At 43.8% G+C, this 13843-nt stretch overlaps 1 protein-coding gene across 1 annotated transcript in view; it reads right to left on the bottom strand.

The window, feature by feature from the left end:
* The window catches only part of LOC119411497 (chloride channel protein 2), a 479672-nt gene that overhangs the window by 422949 nt on the left and 42880 nt on the right, over nucleotides 1-13843 (bottom strand). The window contains exons 2-6 of the mRNA XM_037678447.1: nucleotides 11305-11473; nucleotides 10814-11040; nucleotides 10651-10768; nucleotides 10451-10575; nucleotides 9421-9583 (exon numbers count right to left, since the gene is read on the bottom strand). Coding sequence (XP_037534375.1) covers nucleotides 9421-9583; nucleotides 10451-10575; nucleotides 10651-10768; nucleotides 10814-11040; nucleotides 11305-11473 — 802 coding nt within the window. The remainder of the gene's footprint in view (nucleotides 1-9420; nucleotides 9584-10450; nucleotides 10576-10650; nucleotides 10769-10813; nucleotides 11041-11304; nucleotides 11474-13843) is intronic.

The raw sequence follows: 13843 nt of genomic DNA, 5'->3' as shown, positions 1-13843 counted from the left end.
CAACTTTTTTGGAATCCGGTTTGTATATATATTAGGGCTTTAACAGACTACTCGAGTAATCTACACATAGATTCCTAGGACATCTATTGAGTTTTTTAATTTCACATCGAGTATTCGTGGTGATGTCATTACGTCGCCGTTATGTCATTTCCGCACCGGGAGCGGGTTACAAAATGGATTCCTCCAAGCAGACGGATGGAGCAGAGCAGGCCCAGTCTTGGCAAACGGGTAGAAATGCATCAATAGTCTGGAAATAGTTCACTAAAGATGAATCTTCCGGTTCAACTACCGTAAGGAAACAGAAAATGAATCAACTTCCTGACTGTTTGGAGCTTGCGAACCGGTGTTACACCATATTCTGTGACCACCGTATATTGTGACCCTAGGGGGCATTGTTGCAGGTCACAGAATATGGCATAACACCGGGTCCAATCGACCGAACCAGAACCAGCTTCCTCTGACCTTGTTTCACAAACAAAAAGCAAAAAATATTCATCTCTAAACCTATAAAAAACCTATAAAAGTAAAAATAAAAAGTAATAATAGAAAAGGCAAGTCAAATAATTTGGTGTGAAAGTCATGCCAAGTCACACCAATAGCAATTGAATTTTTTATTTTTTGTTAATCTTGAACAGGTTTATTTTTATTCCCCCAGGAAGGTTTTTAATTATAAGTCTAAAGATGCTGAGTTCCGAGCTTTTAAACTCTGTTGAATTATTCTGTGAAATAATGTAAAAGAAAATATTTTAACTACAGATGGGAGCCAGTGGGCAACCCTTTAACGTTAAGCAGTTAGTCCGTTTTTAAATTGCATCTTTGATTTGCATATGTTCACGCAGCTCGTCAACAGCTATTTTGTGTGCATCTGTGGGAGGACAAATCACAATTTGAGATTTGAGTTGAATGGGTTTTCAAAGGCACCAAGACATAAAGGCAGCAATTCTCAAAGAGAGTGAGGACAGGTTTGATAATTCATTTTTAAAAACAGAAAGAAAAAAAAACAAATACAAACCCTACTCAGCCTGGAGAAAATCTGTTAGTCACAGGAAAACAAAAATCCCAGTTTCATAAAGTGCAGAGCATTTAACAAACAGCTAAAAAATAGAAAAGTTTATTTTTATTTTTATTAAGGACCACAGCAAATTTTAACCCTGAGGGTTGGACCATGAAGTGAGATAAATGACTTCAACGACTAAATTAAGCTGAAAGTCAGAGTTTTTGGTTTCACAGAAAATACTAGATCACCATGGTAACATATACTGCCTGGCCAAAAAAAGAAAAAAAGGTCACACTAATATTTCGTTGAACCGCCTTTAGCTTTGATTACAGCATGCATTCACTGTGGCATTGTTTCGATAAGCTTCTGCAGTCTTACAAGATCTATTTCCATCCAGTGTTGCATTAATTTTTCACCAAGATCTTGCATTGATGACTAGACACTAGGCATGATGGGTGCATCACTTCACCAGCCACTCTTCTTACCCTGATTCACCATCACTCTGGAACAAGGTAAATCTGGACTCAGACCACATGACCTTCTTCCATTGCTCCAGAGTCCAATCTTTATGCTTCCTAGCAAAGTCAAGCCTTTTTTTCTGGTTAGCCTCACTGATTAGTAGGGATGGGGCCGATCCATATCGGTATCAGCATCTGATACCAGCATAATTTACGTATCGGATTTTTCCGATACAACCTGCAGAGATTTCCTATCCATGATGCATGTCTGTCTGCTGAAAAGTCTCCAAGTGATTCCCTGCCTGCTGCTCTGCAAGTTGGCTTCAAACTATGGAATGGGTTTCCTGAATGGAGGCATATCTCATGAAGCCCAGAGTAATAAGACCCACCTCATATTTAGGAAATCCATTTCATAGTTTGCTGCCAGCTAAAACATGAGGACTGGACAGCAGCACTGTGGCTAACATTCAAAAAGCGTTCAATACAAAAACAACTGGACTTTATTTGTAACAGAAGACGTTTCTTAAGAAACCCTTAAAAATAAAACTTAAGAAACCCTTACTGTTAAGGTGTTGAGGTGTGACTTGTCAAATCTACATATGTGTGTGTGTCTTAAGGGTGCATTCACACCTGCCCTGTTTAGCCCGCTTTAATCAAACTCTAGCTTGTTTTCTTAGGAAGTCCGGTTTGTTTGGGGAGGCGTGAACGCGCCATCGAACTCTGTCACGGAACAAAAAGGCGAATTCTGGCCCGGGCTAAAACCTAGGTCTCGGTCCGGTAGAAGAAAACTCCAGCATGGTTCAAGTACAGTGTGAATGTAATCAGGCCGGGCCCCACTCCACAAGCAAGAAGTAGAGTACAGCGCAGGGCAAACAAACACTTCTCTTACCTTATATGGAGCTGTCAGCTGCCTTGTGTGAAAAACAATATTCTCCATGGTCTTCTGCCTCATCTTCTGCTCATGCCGAGTCCATTTTTGAAAAATGACAAAATATAACTCCTAAAACTGCTAAAACTTGATGCCACTCCATTTTTGTTTTTATTTCCAGAAGAAGAAGAGGTGTCTTCAGGGGTTTTTGTGTTGTTTCTTTCAGTAGTTCTTGGTGCAGTGCCCCCATAGGCGAGTGGGGGGAACAGGTTGGTTCAACAGGTTGGCTTGACTGCACAGTGCAGTGTGAATGCAAATACACCAGCTCAAATGTAAACAAAATGTCATGAATATTGGTCCCCAACTGAACCGAGTCTACCGGACTATCAGATGTGAAAACAACCTTATCTCACTCAGCCTTATAACCTGAATCTCTCACTTACTGCTCATTGTATTGAGAAAGCTCCTCAGATGAGGAGTGAAACGTCTTCTGTTACAAATAAAGTCCAGTTGTTTTTGCATTGAACATTTTTTGAATTTATCATGTCCTAGATGACTGAGAATCTTCACCAGCACTGTGGATAACAGCTAACCAACTTTTCGTCAAAACATGTCCGCTGTGTGGATGTATTTTACACTAAACACCGCAAGACAGCAATGTGCAATGTCTGCAGAGCTGTTGTACCGAGAGGGGGAAGCTCGGTCGCAATGTACAATACAACAAACTTAATCAAACATTGCATCACATTAAACTGCGGTAAAGTTAGTTTTGCGTTGGACATTCAAGCTCCGTGGCTTCAACAGTGTGTTCTTCTCATTCAGTACGAAGCAGGAAGTCTGATTTCGATCAGCCCCTCTCAGTCTGCCCGTTTCGGAGGAGGGACAGACTGAGAGTAGCTGACCAAAATCAGACCACCTGCTTTGGACTAAACGAGAAGAACGCACCGCTCAATCCACAGAGCTCAAATGTTTACTAAGAAGTTGCTCAACTTCATCGTAATTAATGACCAAACGCTATCAGCTGTAGAAAACTAAGGATTTTGCAGCTTGACTGAATACTTGCAGCCAAGATATAGTTTACCCTCCAGGCGATACTTATCAGTACAACAGAAGACAATCATAAAAAGCATATGAATTGAAAAAGAAAAAAAAATTATATATATATATATATATAAAAACCAGCTACATTATAAAGTGATGTAAAATACTAAAAACAGGAACATGTCTGTGTTGGTTTATGCCATGAACTTAGATGTTTAAAGCCATTTAATCACTTTAATATCCACTTTAAAACTATATTTAAAAAAAAAACTGTGTTTTGTGTTAGCAAGATTTAATTCTAACTTTGAAACTTATTCAATATTAATAAAACTTACCTCAAGTTGCCTTATTGGACATGCATGAATATATTTGTACAAATTATACGAGAGGCGATTATTACAGCCTCATATAAAATCAATGATGATGATGTTATCGGAACGGGCTCGGTATCGGCCAATATCCAGATTTAGGTATCGGGATCAGAAGTAAAAAAAAAAAAAGTGGATCATGCATCCCTATTGATTAGGGGTTTTCTTAAGGCTACACAGCTGTTCAGTCCCAATCCCTTGAGTTCCTTTCACATTGTACATGTGGAAATGTGCTTACTTTCACTATTAAACATAGCCCTGAGTGCTGCTGTTGTTTTTCTTCGATGCGATTTCACCAAACTTTTAAGTGATCGCCGATCACGATCATTCAGGATTTTTTCCGGCCACATCTCTTCCTCGAAGACAATGGGTACCCACTGTCCTTCCAGTTTTTAATAATGCATTGGACAGTTCTTAACACAATTTTAGTAGTTTCTACAATCTCCTTAGATGTTTTCTCTGATTGATGCATGCCAATGATTTGACCCTTCTCAAACAGACTGATATCTAGTCCACAACTACGTAATGCGTTTTTCGACATGGTTGGTGAAGATTCTCAAGTCATCCAGGACATGATAAATTCAAAAAAACGTTCAATACAAAAAACAACTGGACTTTATTTGTAACAGAAGACGTTGCGTTCCTCATCCGAGGAGCTTTCTCAATTCAAAGAACAGTGAGTGAGGGGTTCAGGTTATAAGGCTGACATATACATATGCAGATTGACAATTCACACTTCAACACCTTAACAGTAAGGGTTTCTTAAGGTCTTTGTTACTCTAATTCACAGATGAGGCCCCTTTGTTCCCATCAAGAGTGAAAACCGGCTGGGAATCAGTCTTAAAGTTGCATTATATGTTTTTGAAAGTAGAAATCTGAGGCCTCCTCGTCTGTTAAGAGATGGTTTTTCTCTTTTTACATACATTGCTTCCTTCATTCCCCTCTCAATCCATTTGTGTTCTTGGTCCAAAATGTGCACATTTTGGTCCTCAAAAGTGTGTCCCTTATCTGTGAGGTGGAGGTGAACAGCTGAGTCTTGTCCCGAGGAGCTGGCTCTCCTGTGTTGAGCCATGCATCTGAAAAGAAGCCGTTTAGTTTCTCCAATGTAGAGATCTGGACAGTCCTCGCTGCACTGGACCGCATACAATACACCACTCTGTGTATGGGTGTTTTGCCCTTTGGGTGGACCAGTCTCTGAGAGTCCTGCTGGGTTTGAAATGTACTAGGATGTTGTGTTCGTTGAAAATCCTTCTGAATTTCTCTGATACTCCCGCAACATAAGGGATGACAATGTTTTTACATCTGTTGTCCTTTTTCTGTTTATTAGTGTGTTTTGTAGATTTAGTTTTTTTTTTTTTTTTTTTTGTAGATTTGAATTGAGAAAGCTTCTCAAATGAGGAGCGAAACGTCTTCTGTTACAAATAAAGTCCAGTTGTTTTTGCATTGAACGTTTTTTGAATTTCAACATGGTTGTTTAAGAAATAAGAAGCAACTCATTGCACCAGTTGGGGTTAAGTAACTTGTTGCCAGTTGAAAGACCTGCTATGATGAAACAGAATCAGTGTATACCCATCTCATGCAATAATATGCTAACACATCACAAAACAAAGATTTTTGTTATTGTAAAAAAAATAATAATAATTAAAAAAACAATGTTTAAGGAAATATATTTCTAGAAGTTTTAATTCCCACAATAAGAGTTTCATGAAACGGAAATTAAATCTCATTGGGTCAACACCAAGCAGGTCCCTGGTTCAAATCACCGTACAGAGGCCTTTCTGGGTGGAGTTTGCATGTTCTCTCCGTGCATGCGTGGGTTTTCTCCGGGTACTCCGGTTTCCTCCCACAGACCAAAAACATGCATGTTAGGCTGATTGGTCCCTAGGTGTGAGTGAGAGAGTGAATGGTTGTTTGTCTCCATGTGGCCCTGTGATGGACTTGCGACCCATCCAGGGTGTACCCGTCCCTCACACAGTGATTGATGGACATGGGCACCGGCGACCCCCAAGACCCAAAATGGAAAAAGCGGGTAAAAGATAATGGATGGATGGATGGGTCAACACCATGGATGATGTGTTTGTTTAATACACAGTTGTTCAGAAGGTGAAATGCGATAGAAGGAGTGTTCGTTTGTGCTTCTGTGTAAATACTGCTGATGTGTTTTTAATGATTGGGGTATATTAGTAGTAATAACACCAAAACTATCTGGGTTTTTTTCCACTATGGAGTATGCTGTTTGTCAGTCTTGTTTGTTGGTGGCTCCTCAGATTGAAAAAAGTCCTTTGGATGAAGGGTGAAACATCTCAGAAAAAATAAAAAATAAAATAAAAACCATACAGATGACTTGACTGAACATTTCTGGATTTTACACCTGTATTATTGAGCATGAATTTTAGTGAATACCAAAACTAGTTCAACTTAATTTATTTTAACTGCAACTCCAAAAGAGTTGCACCTTGCATTGGTTGGATGCTCTCTATCATATACTATCATGTAAGATTCATAACTGGGTGTAACTACCGTACCCACCATTGGCGACTGTGGCTGAGTGGTTAGAGCAGTCGTCCTCCAATGCAAGAGTTGGGGGTTCGACTCCAGCAGTCACATGCTGAAGTGTCCCTGGGCAAGACCCTGAACCCCTCGTTGCCTCCGAAGTGTGTCCCATCGGTGTATGAATGTGATCTAAAGCACTGATTAGTCTCATTAAAATGATTTGTTCAATTAGCTTTGTAGAAATCTAGTAGAGTGCTGTATGAATGGTAAATGAGGCACAGATTGTTGTGTTAAGAGCTTTGAGTATCTTGATCAGATAGAAAGGCGCTATAAAAATGCAGTCCATTTACCATTGCACCTTTTAATCACTGGTTAACTGGTCATCATTAACGTCACGCAGACTCTCTCACTGGTACATTTTCATCTTTAAATCACTTCTTGGTCTGCTATCTTCATACATCTCCTACTACACGTCACTGTGTGAGTGCAGCTACAGCGTGCACTCTCAGGACATTATCACATGCAGTGTTCCCTCAGTGCAGATTAAACTAGGCAAAAGGGCCTTCTCCTTCTCCGCTCCTGTTTCCTGCAATATCTTGCAAAAAGATCTCAAGCTCTCGACCTTGACATCTTTAAGTGGCTTCAAACATCTGCTAAGGTCGTGGAAAAAAACAATGCAGACATGTTCCTATTTTTAGTTTTCTACATCGCTGTACAACCTAGCAGTTTTTTAGTTTTTTTAATATAATTTTCTTTTGTTCTTCTCAATTTGTATACTTTTTATGATTGTCTACTATTGTCACTCTTTGTTAAAAACAGGTCCCTCTTGTAAATGAGTCTACCAAGGCTCATTGGGATTAACCTGTATAAATAAAGGTTGAATGAAAAAAGAGGGTTCCATGTCAAGCGTTTACATTTTAAATGAATATTACTGTGGCAACTAGGCATGGGCCAATTACTCCCAACCAGCTCCAATTAAACTATGTGCTTTTGCAAGCCATGTTTTAGACGTGTATGGGAATGTGTACAGGAATGTAAAGAAAAAATTTAAACTGTAGGAGTGTCGTACATGTTATTCTGTGAATAACACAATCATAGAAATAAAATCCTGGTAAAAGATATATACCTTACTACAGGCTCACTAGAGAGGACATTTGTCTTCTTTCGTTACTCCCTTCCTAATGAACTAACTCGCACAGACTTGGCAGTTGTTTCTGTTGGTGATGTCAGTCCGGGGATTCGAGCCAGCGACCTTCCAATCACAGGCTGACCTTCTCTAACCTTTGTTCCACTCCGCCTCACTACAGGGGTGAATAACCAACTGAAATAGGTTCTAACATCATCTTGTCTGGCTATAACGTTACTTTTTCCATGGTGTTGTGCTCTTGGTTAAGTAAAACAGTATATGCATAATTAGTTAATTATGAAATAGAAATGATTATAAATAAATCAGCTTAGTCATGTGTAGTGAACTAGGCCTCCGACATCAAACTGTCTCTGAAGACCTTCAGGGGACAGGAAATGTTATTTAGTAAGTAAGTAAGTAAAGTTTATTTATAAAGCACTTATCACAGACATAAAATCACAAAGTGCTGTACATAAAATCAGACATAAAATCACAAAGTGCTGTACAAAAAAAATCAATGCTAAAATATACAAAGAATAAAACAAGCCTAAGAACTACAAGAAGCACAGTAAAATCATGACATAAAAGCGTGGGAGAATAAAAGTGTTTTCAGTTGCTTTTTAAAAACCTCAACAGAGTCAGCAGAACGAAGTTGCAGTGGCAAACTGTTCCACAGTCTTGGAGCCACTGACTGAAAGGCCCTGTCCCCTTTAGTTTTCAGCAGCGTACGTGGAACATCCAATTATTTCATTGATTTGAATCCAGAAATACAAATTATCTCATCAAGAGACTATTTAATTGTATCCTGAATTAATCAATTGAAAGAACACTCTTCTTTTTACATTATCATTACTATTTTAAAATATCTTGATAATCAAAAGTGTGTTTAGTTCATACCATTTCTAAATGTTGAAGTGAACCACTCATTTAAATCAACTGTGAAACAGTATTAATGATTTTTAAACCTCATTAGATTTTTGATCATACAGTTAAATGCCTATTTACGAAGTAAGTGTGCATTTAGTCTTCTGTCTGAATGAGGAGTAGTAGTGGATGTCGGTCGAAAGTCAGAGACGAGTTATTAGAACGAAGTGTCTTGTTCTCTTTCGTATAAGCTTCGCCCTTTAAGGCTGTCGCTGATGGTTTATCCCGTTATGCGAAGCATTACACTGAAAAAATTTAGTCCACGCCCACCTGCTGTGTGGGCCCCACCCAGTCCGTATAAATTACGTAAAGAGCGGGTGATCGCCTCCCATTTTTCTTCAGCGAGCTAATAGCACTGTCAGAAGAACGAAGAAGGAAAGTTGTGTAGATGACCAACCTTTGCTAAGAATGCTTGGCCCGTCACATCGACCTCCGGTCGTCCGGTGAGCTCTCCTCCCTGAGGAGAAGCTGACGAGCAGTCTTGTTTCAAGGTAAGCGCCGAGGAGTATTTCTCAGTGACAGGTCGCTACACGCTGGACAACGCCATCTTGTAATTTTCCTCTTATCGCCGTCCCCCAGAGCGAATCGGATGGTTCCTCCAAGACAGGCAGCGTCAGCAGCGACCCCCCGCGGCTCATTCCCTCCTGGAGAGCATAGTGTCGGTGGAGGGGGGCTGAGCGAATGCTCACCTCATCCCACCTCGTTTCGCATCGGCGATCACACCACTCCCGGCAGACGGCACCCTCTGGGGTTGCCCGCGTAACCCAGGAGTGGCTGACATGAAGGCACCTTTTTTACGTCCCGCGCCTTTTCCCACAAGTTCGGATGATCCGGCGGGAGGGTTCTTTTTCTAAGCTCCTTTTCCGGCTCACTGTCCAGACCCCATCTGGCCTCGCTTTTCCCAACAGGGTGTCCTACGGGATGAGGCCACAGCCGGTTTACCTGGTAGATTGGGGGCCCGGTTCCCACAGCCCGCGCCCATCACCAGAGCAGAGGGGTTTTCACCGAGCGGTTTTTCCCTCAGTGCCCCCTGGAGCCAAGCCTGACGGAGGCTTCATCGGAGCAAGATGTCCAGGTGGACTAGCGTCCCGCGCCTCCGGTTAGCCAGCATGCGTTCCAGACAGCCGCAGCGAACAACACGTTACGCTGTTGGTGTACATGTTCAGAGGTGGGAGGAGATAACGCTCCGTCTGCAGAGCAGCTGACGTCACCCCCAACCGGTGCGCCTCTTTGCTGTCTGTCGGCCTGCATCGCAGCCGGAGGACGGAGTTTTTCAGAGTTTCCCTGAGACCGCCAACAGATGGCGCTCTAGGACAACAAATGGCAGAGCAATTGACGGTTGTGGCAGAGAATGTGTGTAGGTGACACGAGTTTGGAGTAGAATAGAATAGAATAGAATAGAATAGAATAGAATAGAATAGAATAGAAACAGCCTTTATTGTCCCACGGATGGGAAATTCCAGTGTATCAGCAGCAACAGCAGCAACAGATAAAAAGATAAAAAGATTTAAAGATTTCACACACAAGTTCCTAAATGTTAATAAACAACACAATATATAAGAAATAAGATGAACAATATCAATAATAATGTTCAATATGTATTGGAACATTGAGAATGGCAGACTATTTACAGTACAGTATTACAGGCAGAGTGTATGTTTAAGCAGAGGTCAGCATGTATTTAATCCTTATTGAGTTTGTTGGGAGCAGTGATGGTTGTAGAATCTAACAGCTGCTGGGAGGAAGGACCTGCGGTAACGCTCCTTTGTGCATTTAGGATGCAGTAATCTGTCACTGAACGAGCTCTCCAGTTCAGCAACAGCTTCATGCATGGGGTGGGAGAAGTTGTCCAGCAATGATGTTATTTTAGCTAGAGTCCTTCTGTCTCCCACCACCAGCACTAGGTCGAGGGGGCGTCCAAGCACAGAGCTGGCCTTCTTGATGAGCTTATCTAGCTTCTTCTTCTCAGCTGATGATAAGCTGTTGCTCCAACACACAACACCATAGAAGATGGCTGATGCCACTACCGAGTCAAAGAAGGTCTTCAGGAGCACCCGCTGCACTCCAAAAGACCTCAGTCTCCTCAGCAGGTAGAGTCTGCTCTGACCCTTCCTGTAAAGTGCATCAGTGTTGTGAGACCAGTCCAGTTTATTGTTCAGGTGAACACCCGGGTACTTGTAAGAGTCCACAATCTCGATGTTCACACCGTGGATGTTCATCGGGATCAGTGAGGTGGACCTGTGCCTGCGGAAATCTACAACCAGCTCCTTAGTTTTAGCAGCATTGATCAGGAGGTGGTTCTGCTGGCACCAGTCCACAAAGTCTAGAGTCCGCTGTCTGTACTCTGAGTCGTCCTCACCTGTGATGAGGCCGACTATGGCAGAGTCATCAGAAAACTTTTGCAGATGGTAGTGTGGGGAGTCGATGGTGAAGTCTGCAGTGTAGAGGGTGAAGAGGAACGGTGCCAGCGAAGTTCCCTGTGGGACCCCCGTACTGCAGACCAGCATGTCAAAGACACAGCCCTGTGTCCTCACATACAGTGGGCGTCCAGTGAGATAATCCAGTATCCACTGGGACATGTGGTGATCCACTCCTGATAACTCCAGCTTGTCCCGCAGAAGTCCTGGCTGGATGGTGTTGAAAGCACTGGAGAAATCAAAGAACATGATCCTCACAGTGCTTCCAGGTTTCTCCAGGTGGGTCAGAGCTTGGTGCCTGAGGTAGATGATGGCATCATCCACCCCGATGCCAGGCCGGTAGGCAAACTGCAATGGATCTAATGAAGACCTTACCAGGTGGCGCAAATTGCTGAGAACCAGCCTCTCGAGGGTCTTCATCAAATGTGAGGTCAGAGCCTTGGGATGTTTGGTTTTTGGTACCGGTACCACACAGGAGGTCTTCCACAGTTGTGGTACTTTCCCCAGCTTCAGACTCAGAGTGAACATAAATCACATGATGCCACACAGTTGATCTGAGCAGCACCTCAGGAGCCTGGAGCTAATTCCCTCTGGACCTGCAGCTTTACGCACCTTGATCTTTCGCAGCTCATTCCTCACCTGAAGAGTTGATAGGGACAAGATGGAGGTGGGGGAAGGGGGCTGTGAAATGAAGTCTTCTGGAATGAAGGGGGAGGCTAATGGCTGAGAGGTGTGAATTCCTGAGAAGAAAAGTTGGCAGTCATTAAAGGTGATGATGGGGCTGACAGCAGGGGGGACAGGGCTGGAGTAGGGGTGAGGGTAGGTGACAGATCAAATCTGTTAAAGAACTGGTTCAAGTCATTCATCCACCCTTTGTCTCCTACAGTAAAACATCATTTAATGATGAAAGTGTCCATTTTTAGCCAGTTTGTCAGCTCAGATGATCTGGCAGTGGCTCTCACTCACACCCTCCACACGAAATGAGCCGGTGGCAAGACGGTTCCACGGCCATCTCGCTGAGCTTCAGCCCGTCCGGCCCTCTTCATCCCGGCAACAGAGTGTCCAACGTTTTTCCCAGAGATCCCCAGCAGACGGCGCCCTGGGCCAACGAATCCCAGAGCTCATGGGGGAAAAGATTCAGAATGACGGTCTGCAGAGGGTGTGTGTAAATATGACACAAATGTTGAATAAAACATCATTCAATGATCAAGTGTCTGTTTCTAGCCAGTCTGCAAGCTCGGATGGACTCACAGCGATTGCACACACACCCTCCATACATAACGAGACGGTGTCTTTAATAAGGGTTTTTTAAACTCACCGTTGCTCCAAGACATGACGAGACGCTCACACCTCACAATGGTAAGCGAAATAACTCATTGTCAAACTGAGCTGCACGATCCTCACCCAAGCGGTGTTAAATGCGCACTCACGTGACGCAAACAGCCTTCACCCAAACGGCGTTGCGTTGATGATGGTGCACACACAGCTCCCCGGCGTTCACCGGCCCACATGGGCATAAATGTGGGACCGCAGGTCGGGTCAGTGGAGGACCACGCTCTCAGTGAGAGTGACACACGCCGCATCCAAGCAAACGCGTGCCGCCGCGGCGCAGGCAGCCTTGATACATCGCGTATCAGCGCTCGGCCGCTCACGGCAGCATAAGCGTGAGACAGCTGAGCGAACCCAGTGACGAGTCTCGCTTCCAGCGAGAGCGGCGCGCGTCCCACCAGAGAAAACGTGTGCTCCCGCGGGGCTTGCAGTCTTCACTCAAATGGCACGGCATAGATGAAGTCGCACTCACAGCTTCGCAGCGCTCGCCCGCTCATGGCGGCATAGATGCGAGATCTCAAAGCGAACCCAGCGCAGGACACTGCACGCGGCAAGAGCGACACGCGTTTTCACCGCAGTGGCGTCAAGCACGCAGCCCGACGGCGCCATCAGCTGCCACGCTTCGCCTCAGCACACACTGGCCCACCTAGACATGAAGGTTGGTCCGTGGTCCGAACACAGCACATGGGCGCGTTCAGAGCCCTTTCGAGGAAGCCTCGCCTTGGGTCATGCAGAAAACATTCCCACGACATGACAGCGGTCGAGGCGGTGGACTGGATGACATCCGTACAAAACATGACGCATCACTTAAACGCACGTCCACTCCACGAACGTTACGCGGAGTGACTAAAAACATGCTTGCCAGACAGATGTATGGCCAGGGTGTTATGCAAAGGTTACACGTTACAATTTGCAACCCGACCCCCTCCGTTCGGAGGAATTTTAGAGACGGTCCTGTCATCACCAGACCAAATCTCATCCCTAAATGCAGAAGTCCAAGAGCTTCTGATAAAAGAAGTAATCTCCAGAGTTCCCAAGGGAGAGAAAAAAACAGGGTTTTACTCACGTTACTTCCTGGTTCCCAAACGGACCGGAGGGATGAGACTGATTTTAGATCTGTCAGCTTTCAACAAGGTGATCATGGACAAACCGTTTCACATGTTGACAACCAGACAGCTGTTGGACAACATCCAGAGAAACGACTGGTTTGTTTTCCGTCGACCTGAAAGATGCTTATTTTCAAATACCGATCATCCCAAAACACAGAAAATTCCTGCGTTTCTCCTTTCAAGGGATTAAGTATCAGTACAACAGGCTGCCGTTCGGTTATCCTCTCGCGCCTCGTACATTCTCAAAGTGTGTGGAGACAGCCCTGCATCCGTTACACAGAGCAGGGATGAGAGTTTAGTTTTACCTGGACGACCTGCTGCTGCTGTCACGCTCCAGACAGGAAGCAGTGATGCATGCTCAGGTGTTGACATCACACCTGTTAAATCTGGGCTTCACCATAAATTGGAAGAAAAGTTCAATTTTCCTGGTCCAGACAATTGTTTATCTGGGAGTGGAGCTAACTCAACCACCATGAGGGCTCGTTTATCACAAACGAGAATCGACACTTTAAAAGACCAGCTCCGTCTCGTAAGACCTGGCAGAGTGGTAACAGCTGTTTTCCATCATGAAGCTGTTAAGAATGATGTCATCAGTTCACACAGTTGTCCCACTGGGTTTATTACACATGAGACGCCTCCAGAGGTGGTTTGCACGTCTGCGTGTGGATCCAGAAAAACAAAAGAGACGGATGATCACTGTTCCTCCCTCCGTG

The sequence above is a fragment of the Nematolebias whitei genome, chromosome 6, assembly GCF_014905685.2.
Source record: "Nematolebias whitei isolate Nwh7 chromosome 6, NemWhi1, whole genome shotgun sequence".
Classification (NCBI taxonomy): Eukaryota; Metazoa; Chordata; class Actinopteri; order Cyprinodontiformes; family Rivulidae; genus Nematolebias; species Nematolebias whitei.
This window is presented reverse-complemented; position numbering and strand designations above follow the sequence as displayed.